This window comes from Daphnia magna, linkage group LG1 (assembly GCF_020631705.1).
Source record: "Daphnia magna isolate NIES linkage group LG1, ASM2063170v1.1, whole genome shotgun sequence".
Lineage (NCBI taxonomy): Eukaryota > Metazoa > Arthropoda > Branchiopoda > Diplostraca > Daphniidae > Daphnia > Daphnia magna.
The window spans coordinates 1,286,199-1,304,843 of NC_059182.1; the positions used below are offsets into that span (position 1 = coordinate 1,286,199).

The window sequence follows — 18,645 nt, forward strand, 5'->3', positions numbered from 1 at the left end:
CACATGTATGAATAAGTACTTAGATAGCATGTCTCGTAAAACGCAATTTACGTTCATTCGTCTGAAGTAAATGCAACTAGAACTGAATTTTTGGAATGAAATTCACTGCATGAAATGAAGCAACATAAAATTAATATTTTTTAATATTTGTATTGTTTAGGTAGTAGTTTAAGGCAGTGTCTTCGCTTGCCATCAACCAAGACACTGCCTCAATTGCATTTGAATCCCCGGGGAGATTACCCGGGGCGTGGCTAAGAGAAGCCGGAAGAGGATGGAAGGTTTCGGACAAGTTTTTACGTGAGCGATTAACCGTTAATTCGGATTTGTGGGTAGCCTCTTCGCCCTCCAATGATTTCATAGAACTTGAGGACCCCCACGTCCCCTTTCCGGACAGCGCACTCACAACCTTTGCTGCTGATCACAGTAGGGGCATGACCCCCTACGGGCTTATCACAAGTCAAGGGGAAACGGGGCCACAGAAAAGAAGGGAGCCCAGATATGCACTTCAATTTATAAAAATAACTTATTTTATCTTCGAGATGAATCAGCGACAAAAGGTAACGTCTAGGAAGCGTTTTTCGAAATTTCCACATGCGCTTCCAACTGTTATCATTTTAAAATCTCGTTTAACTTGATGCCTCTTTTGATTCAGTATGATTATTAACCTATGTAAAGGAGATGAAACATGGATCAATATATAAACGTTTTTCTATCAATTTGTATTTAATAGAGAATTCAATAGTATTACCTCTCGTTCTGGGGAACTGATGGTATTCATTGTATTCAGCTAATGGTTTGACATGACTTAGTCCGTTGCATCCTGCTCACCAGATTTCCGTTCCAGCCAAGGAAAAGAATACCCTCTTCTGATTTACCTTTGCGGATCGATATAACCTCGATATAAGAATAATCCATCATAGTTTTCCTTTGGAAATTGAAGAGAAGTACAACTTTTTCGAAGCACAAAGTTCTTAAATTATGTGAGCAATTATGTCGAGGAAGTGAACATCATTTCAATTGGTGCATCGGACGGCGAAGAAACTCTAACCAAAAAGCGACGATTTTTCTAATACCTCTGCAAACAAGACAAAAAATTGCACTTCAATTAGTTTGGTCAATTAATCCAGGGTTTACAAGCAGAAAAAACCGACAGACCTAGAACTTCAGCTTTGGCCTGAGATGGTTCAAAACCTTCAACTTGATTTCAAGAGTTCTGCATCAGAATGACACACTGGGGAGGACTGATGTCGCAAAAGGAGATAGCCATTTTCGTTGAGACACATGATCTAAATTTGCTGTCCAATGAAGCAAAGAAGCAACATAATTCTATATAAAAAATTTTAAAAATGCCATTTTTGTTATACCTGTTTTGCTTTGTATAAGTGATACCAATTTACAAAACAGTCGTGCCTGCTGTAAATATCATCTATCACCCATGGCTTTGTGGATGGGTGTCTGCCTGGGAAGCTGAAGATTTACGATCAATCTCCACTTTTGAAAAAAAATTATTTAAAGTAATAGTCCACATGTAATTTTACCAATTTACCCTATGTGCCATAGATTTGCATATGAAAGCCAAATACAATACAAACCCAAATAACTGTTTCAAGATTGCTTACATGAATCTGGCATTGTGCAGATCAGCACAATGAGCAGAATTTTTTCCACTGTCTATTTTTTCACACTGTAAGGCTGAGTAATCCAAATTGGACATTGATTTTGAATTAAGCCCGACTTTTTGTACAAAAATAAAACGAAAACAAAGTGCCGATTTTTTGTACAAAAAAGTCGGGCTTAATAGCTGAAATATATTTCGATAGATGGCAGTGCATCTAAGGTCTAGTGGAATTTACATTCGTCTGAAGTGCGCCATCGCCATTGTGAACGAAGCATGGGTCACTACAAATCATCTTCTGATACGTGGTCCGGTTTATAAAAATCTTTTATTACTTTAATATGTCATTTTGTAATTCCTTGGGCTTAAACACTCTCTAGTCAACAAAGAAACTGCTTTTCTCACTTTACTTTTACCAATTTTTTTAATACTCGTACATTTAGTTGATTACAGAAAACATCTTGCCATTCACACGAATGCCTTTGTCTTATCTGATCGTGTTAACATGCTAATTCGTTCTTGCCACCAGAGTCGGGCATCGCTCACTGAAACACGAGCGCGCTCTGAGCTTTCCGCTCAGTGCCTCAAAGTGAGCGGATTTTCGCTCTAGCTCGCAAAAAAAAAAAAAGAGCGCGCTCGCGCTCGTTTTCCGCTCTCGCTCTTCACACAAAAAAATCTCTGTCAAAAACTTGTTTGTTCTCCTCTTACTCCTCTTAAAAGCGATCACAGTAGGTTATAGGTATTACAATTTCCTAATTCCTACACTTAAAAAAGTTAAAAGAGTTCAACTTGCTAGCTATTAGCTAGTTTTTGATGGGCAAAGTTGCCAGTTTCGAAAAGATATTCCATTTTGTTTCAAAAACACAAGTTTGTCAAAATTACTGTCCGATAAATTTGAACGTTTTGGAACAAAAATGAGTCCCGCAGTGCTGAAAAGACGATTTTGGGTGTCGTCTGTACAGTTGCGTACTTTTTCACAAAAAAAAATTGTGTTCATAGATAGCGCACTAAGTTTGGACCAAATGTTTTTATTGCTGACTGATAGATGGCGTTCGCGTTCGAGCGAGTCGCTCAGCAGGTCTTCGCTCAAGCTCAAGCTCACGTTTTTTTAAATTGAGCGGCTCGCGCTCGTCGCTCAGTGAAAATCGCGAGCGCGCTCCTTTTTCGCTCAAGCTCAGAGCGCGCTCCGCCCGACTCTGCTTGCCACTGACCGAAGCTTTTTTTTTTCAAATTTTGCATCTTTCTAAAATTTAATCACACACAAGCATTCTGGCATGTGTCAGGCAACAGGTTTCAGGAATGGCATGGTCCCCTGTTGAGCCTTGCCTACACCCTCGGTTATTGAAAATGGTTATCTATGTTATAGCTTTGCCATCACAAAGGATTTTGTTCATTTATTTGTTCTTCTTTTTCTTTTGTTTAGGTATTGGAACAAGTAATTACATGGAGCTGGAGCGTCAATTTGGGACTTGATTTGTCATCTTTTGGTTGAGGTGGAAAAACACAGATTGGTGAGAGTGGAAAGATAGCATCATTAACACCTCAACTCTTGTTATTTTGTCTATTTTCTAGGACCCACCATTTTATTCCCACACTTATCATTGGAATTCTGGGATGGTAGCTGTTGTTGCAGGACACTCTCCTTGGTTCGTTAGGGAAGTTCCAGAAAGCAGCATTCCAAGAGCAAGAATATAATTTGCCAGCCGTCAACACAATATAGATTGTTTAACTTTGTTTTCTTGCCTTGGTGGTGAAACTGAATTATATTGAGATTAAAAAAATTTTGAAGCTATTTGCCTACTAGTGAGAAAACATGTGAAGAGTTGCTGAAATGTGTCAACAGAGCAAAATGCAAAACATGGATTAAATTCGAAAAAACTAATTTGAGTTTGCAGTGGCAGAAATTTAAAGTCTGTGCCAGGATAATGGCTATCCATGTTGAGAATTTGAATTGCAAATTCTAATTCTACCTAAAGGTAAAAGTATATAAGTACTTGTTGCCTATAGATTGCTCAATGGGAATATAAGTTTGCATGTCTTGAAATTGGTTTTCTTCTTCAATTATAAAATTCAATACACAAAGATATAAATGGAATTGGTTTTGTATTATCCCACCTCCACCCACAATTCCACCACAGTTTTACATCACATGTTATACAATATATACAATACATACATGCATACAAAAACAAACACTTAAGTTAACCCGTTGGCTGCCAAGCCATTACAACCCGTAGGTTGTTTTTCTACATTCGCTACGCATCGTTTCAGAGGGATCCGATGAAAGGGGGACTTGTCCGAGGACAAGTCCGGGCTGACTTGATGATGGAGACCTTTGCGGGAATGCACACCCCAGGTACTCCACCATCGCATCGACAAGGGGAAGTCCCTACTGGTGCATTGCCTACGGCGCCCTAAGGCGCAAGGCGACTGCCCCACCCCATGGGTGATCAACCATGGGGCAGAACAGCGCCGCCGGTCCCTACAACTAAAAAAAAAAGGGGAGCAAAATGGGTGGCAGCCAACGGGTTAACTTTAAACACACAACAATACAAAACAAAAAAAAAAAAACCAACAAAACAAAATACCAAAAACGCGACGTTCCACGATGACGGCGATGAGGAGAAGCCGGGCACGAGCAAAGACGGTAAGGCGAGGATGGCGAGGCGAGGATGGCGCTGCGAGGATGGCGTGGCGAAGACGGAGAGGCGAAGACGGCGAGGGGAAGATGGCGAGGGGAAGACGGCGAGGCGAAGATGGCGAGGGGAAGACGGCGAGGCGAAGACGGCGAGGCGAAGACGGCGAGGCGAAGACGGTGAGGCAGGTTTGGTCCACACAACTGGTAGGATGCCCTTTTCAACCTGGGTGGATGTTGCCTGAAGAGAAAATTGACAAATATGAGAATGAAATTGCAATTTTTAATGCAAAAAACCCTTTTTATTTTATTTTCTTACTCACAGGGAAATTCCATGAGGAATCTAAAACTGCATGACTCGTACGGGAAGACGATTTGGCAGCAGGATTAACAATGACATTAGATGTATAAATGAGAAATCCAGATAACCCATCAAATGAAAACACCATGGTATGACAATGGAGATGAACCTTTATTCCTGTTTGCATTTGGCAGGCTAAGAAGAGAGGAAGAGAAGCCTGTGTAGAGAAAATTGTTACAGGTGCATGTAGTGGAAGATAAGTAATATTCTGTAATACCACAATGAAGAGTTGAAGTGTATGGAGGATGGCTGGCTGAGCAGAGAAGCTTTAAAATCAGGATACATGGGATGATGAAGGCTGATGGTTAGCAACACATAGTAGACGAAGACTCTGTTGTTTAGTGATGAGAGAACACATCACGAAGCTAAAACAAAAGAGTTTAAGTCCATTAACAATACCTGAACAGTATGGTGATGTTCATTTCTCAGGCATAGTGGAGCCCAGATATGCACTTCAATTTATAAAAATGTTTATGTTTTATCTTCTAGATGAATCAGCGACTAAAGGTAACGTGCGGGTAGCGTCCTTTGAAATTTCTTCATGCCTTTCCAGCTGTTATCGTTTTAAAATCTTGTTCAAGTATGTACCTCTTTTGATTCAGTATGATTATTAACCTATGTTGGCCCAAAGGAAACGAAAAACTAATCAATATATAAACGATTGCCTATAAATATGTATTCAATAAAATCGTGCAATCCTTCCTTACCTTTTGTTCTGAAGATAGTATTCATTGTATTCAGCTAATGGTTCTCCAGATCTCCTTGAATTTTATCTTGCATTCATCTTGCATGGAAATCGTACAGTCGGCATTTGGTCATTACTTCCCTCGTTAATACATTCTGCTGATGGATGCGATGCTGGATCGTAAGTTGCCGGACAAGGCGTATCTTAAGCGTTTGATTTGTTTGGATGCGGATGACTTGCTAATGCATAAAATTTCAGTTCTTTATGTCAAGGAAAAGAATACCATTTTCCGATTTGCCTTTACGAATCGATATAACTACGAGATAAGAACAATGCATCAAAGATTTCTATTAAAAATTGAAGATTAGTATAACATTTTTTGAAGCACAATGTTATTAAATTACGTGATCAATGACGTCGAGGAAGTGAACACCATTCTGATTGATGCATCTCTGATGGCATAGAAACTAACCAAAAAGCGGCTACTTTCTTAATACCTCTGCAAACAACACAATAAATTGCATTTCAATTATTTGAAATCATGGGTTTACAGGTAGAAAAAATCCACCTAGAACTTCAGCTTTGTCCTGATATGGTTCAAAATGTTCAACTTGATTTCAAGAGTTCTGCATCAGAATGACAAGCTGAGGACACATGATCTCTTTCACAGTAGACCCGTGATCTAAATCTGCTGTCCAATGAAGCAAAGAAGCAACATAATTCTATATCAAAATTTTAAAAATGCCATTTTTGTTATACCTGTTTGGCTTTGTAAAAGTGATACCCCTTTACAACACAGTCATGCCCACTGTGAATATCATGTCACCCTCGGCTTTGTGGATGGTGTCTGCCTGGGAAGCTGAAGATTTGGAATCAATCTCCACTTTTGAAAACAATTTTTTTAAAGTAATAGGTAATATTTTGTTTCATTTTACCAAATTACCATTTGTTTAACAAAACTAGTAACGGGAAACAAATGCATTGTCCTCCAACTTTAGATTTCTCCTGCTAATTTAAGAATACCAAAAAAGTCAATTTATTAACATGATTAAAGATTTGTAAAATACCTTAACATCTTTTTACAATCTTTGGAATGACGCTTGTTCCAAGAAGCAGGAAAATATTTACAATACAAGAGTCATCTAAAGAAAGTCCACATTGCGCAGATTAGCACAATGAGCAGACTTTTTCAACTGTCTATTTTTGCACACTGTAGGACTGGGAGCTGCGGATAGGAACTGCGCCTAAAGATATGAAAACATTGTCTGACAGCAAATAAAAACTGAAAGAAAGAAAATGCAAATATCCTGTACTGTACATTCAAATGACGTTTAGTGAAAAATTAACTTTCAAACAATCGTGTAGTTGTGAAAAATTGTCCCTCAGGTTGGTACGAAAAATGGCAAATTTCAGTGCATTAACCAGTAGCCAAAAGAATGTTTAAAATGGAACGCACTGAACATTTATTATCCCCCTTTTGAACACATTTTTAATCCCTAACAACAAGACCACATCAGCACAAGCAGCGTATGACACATGCAACTGTTTACTGCCAACATACCGTGGATTCACCTGGTGGTGGAAATCGTAAGTTTTTTATCTTTACGCATGAACTGAGACCGAAAATCCCATAATAGGGGTTGACTGGTGCCGAGTTCTGAAATGCATGACTCAAAAACATTATAGTAACTTCATGACGCACTTTCCTTTAATGTAGAGGTAGGTGTAGTGAGCCTACTTCTACGAAGAAAGAAAACTTCGAGCGCTGAAGAAAGCTCCGCTGGATTGAATTCAAGGAATAAAAAGGTAAATAATTTTGGACTTATGGACTTTGGACTTGGACTCCATCTTGACCAGCGACTTTTGCGTGGACCGACAAGAACACGAGTGTAGGCTACATGCGACATTGGCCTAGGGAATCGCCTTTAGGTCAATGCTAATAGGTTAAACACTGATCTCAGTGCACACACGTATCGTCTTGTCTCAATCGGCTTTTACCAAAGGTAAGTATACCAGTTAAGTCCACGGATGGTAAGAGCCGCTCAACGAGCAGACGGATTGTACGTGTGGCCCGACGTGATAATATCGAATCGAGCATGTAGATATCACTCCACCGGACTTAACAACAGACCTAAACGGCCATGGTATTTTAATTGATATGATTTAATTTGAGGAACTAACTTCCGCCTCGGTCTACGGACCAAAAAGGAACACGGGCAGGGCCTAGGGGGAAGTTCCCAACGGCGCTCTACCGTGACTAATTTCTTTCTTTTCCGCAGGATCGCATGAAGAGACAGGAAATTAAGTTGAACTATCGTGGCGACATATTGTCGCCAGCCAAGAAGCAACGCCTTAAAAAAACGCTAGTGCCGTCTACCTTGCTGATCCAGTAGGTTACCCTTACCTTTGAAGACCATGGAGTGATTGCGCGTTTCCCTTGGACTTGTGGTATCATTGAAATTTTGCTCGTTTTTCTTACACTCCTCCCCTTTCACATGTGCATTGCATAAATTTGGTTATTGCAATACTCAAAGTTTTATTGCGAAATGGCAAACAAACAAAAAAAACAGTCAGTAAGAGAAGTTTGGGTTAAAAGGTCAGAATACTAAATGATTGTCCAAGAAGTAGTTGGTTAAATAGGAAATATATCATTATCTTAAATTACAGGGTCTACAGGAGAATTCTAAAATCCAATGTCAGAACGACGTTTGCTTCCCATACGAGGTAAATTCCTTTCGTGTTGTTGACGAAGCAAATCTTCCATCGAGTCCTCGACTGATGAACGGTGAGTGGACTTCTTATTCTTGGCAGAATCCCAACGAATTCCAAACAAATGTTTCAACGAATGGTCATTCACTTCCCAAGATTGCTGCTCATCACTATCATCCCACAACTGATGATTACTTTGGCGACTAGCAGTTGGCGTCCTGGGATGCTGGAACAGCATCTCGTCATCGTCTTCCACGGACTCGAATTTATGCTGAGCATGACGGTTAAACGAGATCCTTCTTTGTCCGGGTACATGGAAGGAGTTTCGTTTAACTAATCGATTTTCTTCCGATGTGCCTTGAATCTGCCTATTTACTTGGGCGTTCTCTACTTCCAATGAGTCTTCGTAGTCCATATCATCTACAGTGCGATAACTGGAATCGACATGAGTCTCACAAGAATCGTGATGGTCGTGGTCATCTCCCACACTCACTCGTTCTAAAGTGAATGAGTTAGTTTCTCCAAGTAAGGTTGCAAAGAACATACTTGCGACAAGCTAAAAAACGTAATAGTGATTAACAATAGATTATTTTAAATACAAATTTATGTTTGAATTACCAGTAGTTGAATAAATCGAAACATTCTAAAGCTATATGCGTGGAACACTATTTCTGTCAATGCTTAGAATGAGAATATTTTCGTTTCTTTTGCGTTCACATATTTATATGAAAATTGAAACATGAAAATGAATGGCAGTATTGTCACCCTTGAGTTAGAACCGCAAAGGACGCGTTGGTTGCTTTTTAATAGTATTGAGTTTCGGTTTACTTCGATGTGTGTATCATGATGACCTATTAGAAGGGACCGCGCAATGGCCTTCCACTGGTAAGTGGTTTGCAATTCTTTTTTACGCGGAATTAATTCAATTTATATGTAAAGAACTTATTGTGATGTCTCCTGGAGTCAGAAATCATAACTTTTTTCATCTTCAGCGTCTTAATTTTCCCCCTTAAAAGCCATAAACAATATTAGAGAGATACTTTGATAGCCTGATGTGGAAACAAGTGATTGTGAATGGAACATGGAAATGGGACAGGAAGAAAAAAAAAAAAGCTTTTTACCCGCTTTATTGAGGACAAGCTCCCATTTCCATTTGATAGCATGAATCCGGAGGGGGTGAAGGGAACAGGTGCAAGACACAACCTTGCCAGAAACAATGTCAATTAACTCTTAAAAGCTTCGCAAAAATTATAGGTAAGAAATAACTCATACGAGTGCTAACCTTCTGCCAAGTAGGCACAGTTGTCATGCAGCAGTGTGGCATCCTCGATTCTCATCGGAAAACTAAACAAATAAAAAAAATAACACGCAAAAAAAGAGAGAAATTAATAGATTTTGTAAATAGATTATTTCTTGCAAGTCTACGATGGTTGGTATCCGGAGACGCAGCTTCTTCATGTTACATCAATGAGAGCTACACAGAGCCGCACCGCCCACCACCGCTCACAGGAAATTAAATTCCAAGACGCCAACGCTCACCAGAAGGAATATGGGAGAGCCATCGCAGTAGTACAAAACCGAACATACTTAAGTAGAAACTCTTACATGTATATGAGATGATCGATTTGGTACACAAAACAGCTTAATTATGGAAAAGGGATAAGTTCACGTAGATTTTTCTTCGTCATGCGAGCTGATGCAGTCTTCGAATTCATCTTCCAGCTCGATAATATGGATCTGCATTTTCAATGGGATAATAACTTGTGAAGTCTTTAAGGCTTCTTCATGTAAAGAATAAGGAATTTAAAAATAGTTGTATTACCTCATGAGAATTACTGGATATGGCTAATTTGTTGCTGGTGGGATTCCACCTGATATGATTCCAGTTTTCGTTCGCTGGTTTGAAGTGATGAAAGATTATTACCCAATTCTGTAATCGTCAAATAGCATTATCAAAGTTTGCGTTAGGCGATAATGATTTTTGTGACAGTACTTCCGTAGACCAGATAATCAGTTTTTCTTCATTATCTAAGGTTGCCAGGTACTGTCCGTCAGGTGAAAACGAGATGCAGGTGACCGCATCCAAATGCTCACTAAGGATTTGCAATCGGTTTTCCGTCACATGCCAAATGGCAATCGTTCCATCTTCTAGCCCACTGATTAACGAAAATATGTCAAAATTATTCAATGATTCTCCCAAGATGCAACTTTGGCTTCATTCCTGCTTAGTTGTGAATCAATCCATAATGATTAAAAGCACCTGGCAATCAAAGCAGATCCACCGGATCGAAGTCCGTGACAATCGACGCAATAGACTCGGTTCTCCAGTTGGATTTGGCCGACTTCTTGATGCCTATTTTTAGACCAAACCTGAAACAGGATGGAAAAAAAGGCTTTATGATGAGGTTTGAAATTAGCTAAGCTTTAAATTTACCTTAACAGACCCATCAGTTGAGCATGAAACGAGATAGTGCAACGCGAAATGCCATCGTACTTTCCATACACCCGGCTAAAGTTTAACAAAAAATTAGCTTATCCCAGTTGCCTATAAGCCTTGGTTAACATTAAAAACTGTTTCTACTGTACATGGCTGACACGCCTAACTGGAACTTTAGACCCAATTTCACAGATGAGGATAGTCCCTTCATAAGTACATGCCGCCATTCGAGTAGATGAGATCCATTCGAAATCCCAAACGAATTTCGTGTCGAGTTCGAGGCATTGGCAGCTAACTGGTTCGTTCAAATCAGAATTCCATGTCAATATTCTCTGGAGTTCTCCCTAGGAAATCCAATCAACAACTGTTAACATTTTCACAAGGCATAAATCTTATTGAAATTGAATACTTCGTCCCGGCTTCGAGTGGCGAACAGGTTACAATTCCATCGATTCCAGATAATTTCAAATACTGCCAAATTATGTTCTTTTGCTTGAAAAGGTATTGTCGAGTCATCGACCCCATTGCACTGCCATACTGCAACTGTCCCGTCAAAGCATCCGGCCGCTAACCGAGTCCCATCCACCTGTTTAGAAAATAAACATGGAATATTCCGTCTCAAATGTTTCACAATATCACAATTGATTTGTTACATTCCAAGCCAAGCATTTGATGTGGGATGCGTTGTCCAATCGGAATCGATCGTCTATTGTCCACCTGTCAAACGGTGCGTCTGCATCTGGGCCCTGGAATAACCGGATCGATCCATTACTTAATCCGCAAGCTAGTAAAGGCCGGGTCGGATGAAAAGCGCAGTCAAACACATTTCCGTTATCGTTCGATTCCTTTTCCCTGTTATAACACGTCTGGCCAGTTTTTCTGAAATCTTCTTCACGGTCGTCCTCTTCCCAAGTTTCACTTTCTATACAAGGTAAACAAAGGACAAATTATCAAACATTGATAAACACGATTGACAAACACTCTAATATTACAAAAGTTTTAACACCAAAACACGTTTGCTTATTCTATAAATTCACAGTTTGCGGTTTTACTTTCAGCCATGTTGTGAAGTGGTGTAAGACGCGGCCAGCTCTTTAATAAAACCAGCAATCACGCGGGCGAACAGTGACACACTTGCTGTCGGATGTTGTGGTCCCGAACTGATAACGTACTAGACGAAAGCATTCGCCGGGTTTCACGCTCTCCAAACTACACTATCGCACATTATCAGGACTCAAAATAAGACATGACCCACTGCAACTGAAGCAATGCCCGTTGACAAATCCTTTTTAGCATTCTACAGACAATGAAAGCCTGCAAGTGTTTAAAATCCGTCTTGGTAGAAACAGGGCCTACCGTAGACATGGCACTAAATCAACCAACTGTCCAGAAACTGAACACACTAGATATATTCTTTGCGTGATCTACAGATTCGGTGAGACATTATACTAAAGAAGAAGAGAACAACTACAAAGATAACAAGACGAAGTGATATGATTGCCGGGCAAGTTCACGACGATGGATTTTCCTTTTGAATGATGATTTCCCATGCGTTTATTGGAGCTTCACTAGCTGAATTTTCTATCTTGATGTCTTGACGCCAGGTGTAAACTGCGCGGTACTTGGGATTGAGTTCGAATTGCTCTTTGCTAACGTAAAGATCCTCGTTGAATTTCTTGTTACGTATGATAAAGGAATTGGATGCAGATTGATCCTCAGGTGGTGTCTGGTTTTCTAGCAGAAGCCAATCATGTGGACCACCCCATTCGCTGAAATCCGTTCCTGTTTCTTTCCAAGTATAGACTTTGCGTCGATTCTCGTCCAGCGTCAAATCGTCTGTTCCGGCTATCAGATATTCTCCCGGGTGTTTAATACTGCTGAGGCGGACAAATGCAGGTGCATTTTCTTGACCTTGTTGGCGGACAGGTTCCAGCAACCAGTCGAGCATCGTGTTTCTCTCTATTTCTTCGCCCAGCGGGAAAGTGAGCACTCGACGACGTCTATCATCTTCAGAGTAATTGCTTTCCACCACGCAGAGATAATCTTGCGTATTGATAAATCTCAGTCGCACGTTAAACGATTCTCCAGCCTCAATTTTCGACAGGACATCTAAAAATAATGTAAGGTCATTCAATATGTAATAAATCGGATCAGAGTTCCATTAAAGTCCAAAATCAAGACTTGCCATTTTTTGCCAAGATTGGCATGATGGTCATAACTAGCAACACCTGATCAAGTTTAGTACAACGGTTAAAAAAATATGATTTGAAATAAAACAGCAAATGGTTACTAACCAAAATGTGGAGCATGACTTACTATGAAGGACCAACTTGTACGAAATGTTATCAACGACTGTCTACTGTGTCAAAAACGACGAGAATATGAAACAAAGTCAACGCAAATTCGTCGTTGAATTCCCTGGAATTACTTTTTAAGAAAAAAGGAAGGCACAGAAACGATCGCCATGACGTTGTCGATATATTGCAAAACTAAAATACCACGGTATGTTTTACTCACTACCAGCTGCAAAACTCGAAAAATTTGCACCAGTTTCAATCCAATTATTTTAAGCTAGAAACCTCAAAATATACAGAACACCATAGTCTTTTTAGTTTAGCTTATTTTTCCACGAAGCATCGTTCTCTTCGAGCAACTTAGTGGACGGATCAAGATAGGACCCCCCAATGCGGTCCCATAAGGTGAAATACTGCCCGTAATTGTAATCAAAGTAAAGATGGTGGACGGTGTGGTTGGCAGCTCCGTTAATGACAGGTTGCAGCACTTTGGGTACCAAGAACAGGCCATCGTGAATCGACGTTGACCACATGTTGACAATGACGTAGAGGCCAAGGTAGGTCACTTTATGCAGAGGGAACAAGAAGACAAAAATGTGGTAAGGAGCACTCTGTAGAAAGCCATCTACCGGATGAAAAGCGTGACTGGCAAATGGCGATGGTACTTTCCAAATATGATGCGGTTTATGGAAATGCTAGGAATGAGTACATTAATTTAGAACTCAGTTAAGTCAGTGATTTTTTTGAAATAGTAGTACCTTGTAAATGGTCCTATGATGAAGAAATCGATGAATCCAGTAAATCAACATGTCCGTGAAGAAGACAAAGAATACAAAATTGGCCAACTCTTTCATCCAACCTGCATAACATTTAGAAGTTGGAAATATGGGATTTATATGTTGTTTACAGAATGTTACCTAAAGGTGACCGTTCAACTTCATCATATAGTTTGCTGTGGCCTCGCACTTCGAGGAAGAAGAGCGCCACAGTTGGAATACTGATCCATGGAACAGACTTCAACGTGTACTGGATCTCCAATTTGATTTGATCCTTTAAGTTAAGTTATAGTTTAATTTAAGCTCAACATCAAACTATGCAGATTTTTACCTTTAGAAATAGAGGGTGCTTCATTAGCTGATGATCAAATAACAAATAGAAACTCGCCGTCGCACAAGATAAGTACAGCAGAGCGCCACCTATGTTGGTTACAACATACAAGTTGATCAGCTGTCTTAACGGATCGTCCTGTCGCCATGTTTCGGGATAAATGTAAGGCTTGAAAAAGAATTCTTCAGAATAGTCCAACACGATATCCATTTTCAGTTTCTATGGTGAGCCGGGTATCCAATTTTCCCTCGATGCCCTCCACAAAGCAAACTTCCACTGCAGTTTGGCTTTCAGATGTTATCTCTCGTCTGAATTTTTAGACTGCCTTGTCAAACGTGTCGTGATAATCGACAAGTGGTACGGATCCAAAGTCCAAAAAATACAGTGTGTCAACAATTGCAGATGTATCTCCAAAGAACAGATAAAATCGCTTCGTAATGTCCCTTTAACCCCTTTTACAATTGCAGTTACAGAAGGACAACTAATTACAACTTAGTATTATTTTTTCTACTTTTCCTTTGGTTCAATACATCAAAGCATTTTACTGTAGATATACGTAAGTTGTCATTTGTGTGCGTGTCAGTTGTTATAAATCGATAATCACGTGCTAGTAGTCTATTTTATGCTATTCCTGACAGAAAGAAAAAAATCCATGTTTTAAAGTTTGGGACAATTATACGACTGTCTAGTTCTCCTGATTTGGGGTTGGTGTGCATCTATTTGCTACCATAGAAACAACCGAATGCAACCACTGGACATATATCGATTGCCAAATAGCCCCAATTTCACCCGCTATGGCGCAAACACGCACGAAACCGAAGGCTACGAATTGATCGTTTTGTCAAGTGCTATGTATCAATTCCCCCCTTTTTCTGTTCCACTGGAACGCCCGCCGGTTCTAAATGCAAAGCGATTGCACGCACGACGAATCTCCGGTGTTATCCATCTATTTTTAAACCAATTAACATAAGATAATACAACTACTCACAACATCAATAACTGTGTTAACGAATAAAAAAATCTAACCAAATGATCAAAAACAAAGTAAAAGGATTGCGAGTTTAACGCCGAATGGAACCAAGGAGGGTGATGTTGAAAACTGAGATTGGGAGAGGGGACAGCTGCCGATCGACTAGCATGTGACAACTGCAATGAGGAGATCGTCATCGTAAAAAAAAAAAATTTCCGTAAAAAAAAAAGGGAAAAAAAACTTCTCAGAATGGCAAAAGATCGATGACAGCTCGGCAGATGCAGAAGGCAATGTGACAAAGGCAGACGAAATAAACCAAATCCAGGAAGGTCAGAGCGTTGATGTGACGTTTGGGATTACAGCCGATGAGGAGTGAACGCTTTCGCCTACTCTCCAAATCCAACTTACGCAACAAACTACCTGGTAAAGGACGAGGCCATCGTCTTGGTAAGGTGTGGACTAAATAAAGCATTGGATACTTTGTAAGCACTTGGATATATAGGGTGATTGTTGAAGTGGTGACTTACCCAAGAAGTGGATGGCAATCGGGTTCTCTACTTTGGTTACTTTGGTACAAGACCTCGTGATTTGGGATACGGTGCGGCTGTTATGGTTCCATCCGGCGCATGGCCTTGGGGGTAACGCTTATGCGATGGCGAATTGTTGAATTTGGCCGAATTGCGCGATCTCGGACGCTGTATCAGCTGCATTTTGCGACGGCATGCCGATTTCAAGAATGAGTGAATGTCCACTGGTTTGTACTTGGACGACTGGACCTCCATCGCGTGACTCTGACACTGCAGTGCCTGGGTCAACGCCGCTTGTAATGTCGGAGAAATCTCCGGTCCCTCATATTCCTTGGTGGTTCGCTGGGGAATGTCCAGGCTCAGCATGAAAATATTCTCGCACTAGACACATACAAAATTAGTTACCACCGTAATATTTCAGAAAAAAACAAAATTGTCTTTACTTTAAATCTGCCAAACGACGAAGAGTCTTCGGTTGAACGAGCCAATTTTTCGAAATCCGACGTTGGTCGTAATTCAAACTTTGAGGCGCAGCTTCTGGGCAACAGAGGCATCTCCGTTGCTGAGCTCAACATCCATTTTTCGTCATCCTCTTCATAGCGCAAACGTGATGTAATCTGGCGTCGGAATTCTGGAGGCACGAAGTGGCTGACTATTAGTTGTTTTAGCCTGAGCTCTTTCATTAGAACTTCTTGTGTTTCTTCTAGTTCACGACGTTGTCGGTTAAATTCGTCACCAAGATCGCTCATTTCCTGACGGACGCTCTGCCAGCGAGCGTACATTTTGCGCAATTTTCTTGTCTTGTAATCGATCTCCTGTTGAAGCGAACTGAAGTTCTCTTTGAAATCGATTACCTCCTCGTCTTGACTTTCCAGCTTCTGGCGTATTTCTCGTTCTTGCCTCTACAAATACTGGTCAGTACACATCCATAATGCTGTATTGATTTTATTACCTCTCGTTCTATAATCTCTTGGCGGTGGGCTTCCAGCGTTTGCTGTTGCTTCTTTGTGACATCTTCGATCGTTCCGTTTTCGGACGTGACGCCTATATGGCCAGTCAATAATTTGCTCTCGAGTGCCTCAATTCTCGATGCAAGTTGTTCTTGATTCTCTCGTTTGTTACGCAGTTCTTCTTGTTTATTCTGCAGCGTCTAGGAAGCAAGATTGTACTCAATCAAACAAAGCAATTTACAATTACAATGTGAAACGATGATACCTTAAGAAGTTGATCTCTCTCCTCGGCTATGAGGCTACTGTTATTGAGAATATCCTTCCTTTCTTGTTCCAATTCAGCTTCCGTATCATCACCCCACTCATCAGAAGATTTCAATACATCGTGTAATCCTCCCTCACCCTTTTTTTTTGGCTTGGTTTTTTTATTAATTAAGGAGGCCTTCAGACGTGCTATCTCTTGTTGAAAGCTACGAAGAAGAGCGTCTTTAGGATCTTCGTTGATTTGCGGTTTGTTACGTATGTGCTTTGCTCGACTGGCGTAACGAAGTGTTGTCAGCGTCTCTTCATAATTATACGAAGCTGGGCCGATATTAGCCACCATAACTGTCCGCGAATTACCACCCAAGGAGTCTAGAGCAAAAGTATTGATTAGCTTAAGAATTTGCATTCATATTAAAAATACAAAGTGTTTAAAACCTTGTAGAAGACGTGTCAACTTGGAATCCCGATAAGGGACGTGACCGTTTTTGCCATCGACCAAGGCGGAAATTACGTTGCCCAAGGCTGACAGTGATAAGTTTATCTTACTTGCTTCTTTAAGTCTATCACCTTAATTATGGGGAAAAACAAAAATAAGAATTACTAATTTTCCAAGTGTGATTTTATTAATAATCTACCAGATGCCCCCGTTTTGGTCTGTCGCTCGCTGCCAGCCAAATCGACAAGATTTAACTTTCCAACCACGATGTGGTTTTCTTCACTTTGTCCAACGTCACAGGACTCAACTGTTATCATGAAAATAGCATGAGACCGGCTGCTATGCTCGTTCATATTAGTAGCACTATTAAATTAAAAAATGGAATTGCGAGAGCCAAATATTAAATTTTTTTAAATAAATTTTTTACCCAGTGGAGCGGTTAACGTTGCCAACATTCATTACGTGTTCGATTTCAACCACGCTTTTGCAAACAAAAGACGAAAGGTCCTTGACAAATACTCCAGTATCAGAATTTTCCTTTAGCTCAAGTCGTTTTTTAGGATCTTTCGATACCAAATCTCTACTCATGCAATAGATTTAGTTTAGGTTTTCCACAAAAAAGTAAAGCAAATATAGACCTGATTTGTTCCTTATAAATTTCCAAATAGGATGCTCTGACCAAATACTGTCGGTCATGAGACTGAGCAATATGATTAAATATATGCTCAAATGAGCGTGGAATAACACCTTGCTTATCAGGATCTTTTGCAACACCTTCCATGGTGTATGTTTTACCTGTTCCTGTTTGACCATAAGCAAAGATTGTCCCATTATAACCCTGAAGCACTGAATCAACCAGAGGTTTGAAAGATTCATCGTAGAGAGCTTTTTGGTTTGAGCTAAAAAAAAAAAAAAGAAGTAAAATTCTATAATAGGAATAAAGAACACTTGAATAAATAAGCACTTACGTTGAGTCATAAACACAATCAAAAGTAAATTCCCTTGAGGTCTGTGGTTTTGTAGGTGTTAGGATTTCAATAGCACCACATTTTGGTAGCACATTTACAATTCTTTAAGAGAAACATGTCAAAAGTTGATAAAATATATTCTAACAAATTATTTAATACCCTTCATAATTTTCGGATGTTTCTTTTTCGTTCATGGGTCTGCACCGGACAATCACCTTAACCGTTTCTGCACTCATTTTTTTAATTTGACTAAATTTCTGTATTTGCTACATGCAAGCCGAAAGGACAGCTTATTCCGACAGCCGGCACGACATCTCTCGTAAATCAATTCATTTTGCAAATTGATAAGGGTGTGTGGGATGGACGACGGAGTCGGTGAGGGAACAAGCCGACTCGATACATTCACTTCCGCGCAGTTTTGTTGTTGTTGTTGCCTAAGCAATGGATGTGCGGAACTATTAATATTCTAGCAACTAGCGCGAGCGCCGCCTTGTGTCTCTAAGCCAGCAGGCGCCGAAATGGTGCGACGTGCAAACTGATTTAACTTGTCATCGCTCATTGGTTACCATTTGTATCTTTACAAATTATGCTGGAGATCAAAGTTCAAAAAGATTGTACCAAAGCCTCAATATAAAGAATTCACCGCAAAAAAAAAATATATCTTGATATCGGGGTTTTGGGTTGCTG

At 40.1% G+C, this 18,645-nt stretch overlaps 5 protein-coding genes and 4 long non-coding RNA genes across 18 annotated transcripts; 2 read left to right on the plus strand and 7 right to left on the minus strand.

The window, feature by feature from the left end:
- Positions 1 to 397: 397 nt before the first annotated feature.
- LOC116921561 lies at positions 398 to 1,778 on the minus strand. Of its 2 annotated transcripts, none has more exons than XR_006641923.1 (5): positions 1,620 to 1,778; positions 1,365 to 1,491; positions 1,156 to 1,286; positions 749 to 1,075; positions 398 to 665 (listed from the first exon to the last, which is right to left on the minus strand). It is a non-coding gene; the product is annotated as an uncharacterized LOC116921561 (long non-coding RNA). The 2 variants fall into 2 exon arrangements; XR_004393400.2 differs by having other exon boundaries at positions 1,156 to 1,295.
- A 1,067-nt stretch (positions 1,779 to 2,845) lies between these two features.
- Positions 2,846 to 3,710, plus strand: LOC123467788. Of its 2 annotated transcripts, none has more exons than XR_006641912.1 (3): positions 2,846 to 2,965; positions 3,039 to 3,126; positions 3,188 to 3,710. It is a non-coding gene; the product is annotated as an uncharacterized LOC123467788 (long non-coding RNA). The 2 variants fall into 2 exon arrangements; XR_006641906.1 differs by having other exon boundaries at positions 3,039 to 3,108.
- Positions 3,702 to 6,953, minus strand: LOC116921484. Of its 6 annotated transcripts, none has more exons than XR_006641920.1 (11): positions 6,615 to 6,953; positions 6,364 to 6,540; positions 6,240 to 6,301; positions 6,056 to 6,174; positions 5,865 to 5,984; positions 5,701 to 5,795; positions 5,319 to 5,643; positions 5,011 to 5,226; positions 4,829 to 4,942; positions 4,574 to 4,768; positions 3,702 to 4,491 (listed from the first exon to the last, which is right to left on the minus strand). It is a non-coding gene; the product is annotated as an uncharacterized LOC116921484 (long non-coding RNA). The 6 variants fall into 6 exon arrangements; XR_006641919.1 differs by having other exon boundaries at positions 6,056 to 6,179; XR_006641916.1 differs by having other exon boundaries at positions 6,240 to 6,304.
- Positions 6,954 to 7,812: 859 nt separating this feature from the next.
- LOC116934829 lies at positions 7,813 to 9,478 on the minus strand. The gene is made up of 4 exons (XM_045167565.1): positions 9,288 to 9,478; positions 9,127 to 9,208; positions 8,624 to 9,013; positions 7,813 to 8,561 (listed from the first exon to the last, which is right to left on the minus strand). The coding sequence occupies exons 3-4, from the start codon at positions 8,645 to 8,647 to the stop codon at positions 7,980 to 7,982; spliced, it is 606 nt and encodes a 201-aa protein (XP_045023500.1). The 5' UTR covers positions 8,648 to 9,013; positions 9,127 to 9,208; positions 9,288 to 9,478; the 3' UTR covers positions 7,813 to 7,979.
- Positions 9,479 to 9,592: 114 nt separating this feature from the next.
- On the minus strand, positions 9,593 to 11,695 carry LOC116919663 (F-box-like/WD repeat-containing protein ebi). The gene is made up of 9 exons (XM_032925683.2): positions 11,495 to 11,695; positions 11,096 to 11,364; positions 10,852 to 11,028; positions 10,592 to 10,786; positions 10,440 to 10,514; positions 10,266 to 10,375; positions 9,999 to 10,161; positions 9,828 to 9,935; positions 9,593 to 9,742 (listed from the first exon to the last, which is right to left on the minus strand). The coding sequence occupies exons 1-9, from the start codon at positions 11,502 to 11,504 to the stop codon at positions 9,671 to 9,673; spliced, it is 1,179 nt and encodes a 392-aa protein (XP_032781574.2). The 5' UTR covers positions 11,505 to 11,695; the 3' UTR covers positions 9,593 to 9,670.
- Positions 11,696 to 11,833: 138 nt separating this feature from the next.
- On the minus strand, positions 11,834 to 12,900 carry LOC116920308. Of its 3 annotated transcripts, none has more exons than XM_032926529.2 (3): positions 12,759 to 12,900; positions 12,628 to 12,670; positions 11,834 to 12,551 (listed from the first exon to the last, which is right to left on the minus strand). In XM_032926529.2, exons 2-3 carry the CDS (start codon positions 12,656 to 12,658, stop codon positions 11,953 to 11,955), a joined length of 630 nt encoding a protein of 209 aa, XP_032782420.2. In that variant the 5' UTR covers positions 12,659 to 12,670; positions 12,759 to 12,900; the 3' UTR covers positions 11,834 to 11,952. The 3 variants fall into 3 exon arrangements, with proteins under 3 accessions (XP_032782420.2, XP_032782412.2, XP_032782403.2); XM_032926521.2 differs by having other exon boundaries at positions 12,737 to 12,876; XM_032926512.2 differs by having other exon boundaries at positions 12,628 to 12,765.
- Positions 12,901 to 12,903: 3 nt separating this feature from the next.
- LOC116920244 (lathosterol oxidase) lies at positions 12,904 to 14,197 on the minus strand. The gene is made up of 4 exons (XM_032926401.2): positions 13,844 to 14,197; positions 13,654 to 13,786; positions 13,495 to 13,595; positions 12,904 to 13,431 (listed from the first exon to the last, which is right to left on the minus strand). Exons 1-4 carry the CDS (start codon positions 14,051 to 14,053, stop codon positions 13,051 to 13,053), a joined length of 825 nt encoding a protein of 274 aa, XP_032782292.2. The 5' UTR covers positions 14,054 to 14,197; the 3' UTR covers positions 12,904 to 13,050.
- A 98-nt stretch (positions 14,198 to 14,295) lies between these two features.
- Positions 14,296 to 14,839, plus strand: LOC116921594. The gene is made up of 2 exons (XR_004393407.2): positions 14,296 to 14,399; positions 14,533 to 14,839. It is a non-coding gene; the product is annotated as an uncharacterized LOC116921594 (long non-coding RNA).
- LOC116918718 (kinesin-like protein KIF3B) lies at positions 14,775 to 18,443 on the minus strand. Its single transcript, XM_032924466.2, has 11 exons — positions 18,118 to 18,443; positions 17,959 to 18,060; positions 17,629 to 17,889; positions 17,418 to 17,570; positions 17,190 to 17,353; positions 16,990 to 17,121; positions 16,556 to 16,923; positions 16,293 to 16,490; positions 15,784 to 16,242; positions 15,341 to 15,721; positions 14,775 to 15,272 (listed from the first exon to the last, which is right to left on the minus strand). The coding sequence occupies exons 1-10, from the start codon at positions 18,192 to 18,194 to the stop codon at positions 15,377 to 15,379; spliced, it is 2,259 nt and encodes a 752-aa protein (XP_032780357.2). The 5' UTR covers positions 18,195 to 18,443; the 3' UTR covers positions 14,775 to 15,272; positions 15,341 to 15,376.
- Positions 18,444 to 18,645: the final 202 nt, after the last annotated feature.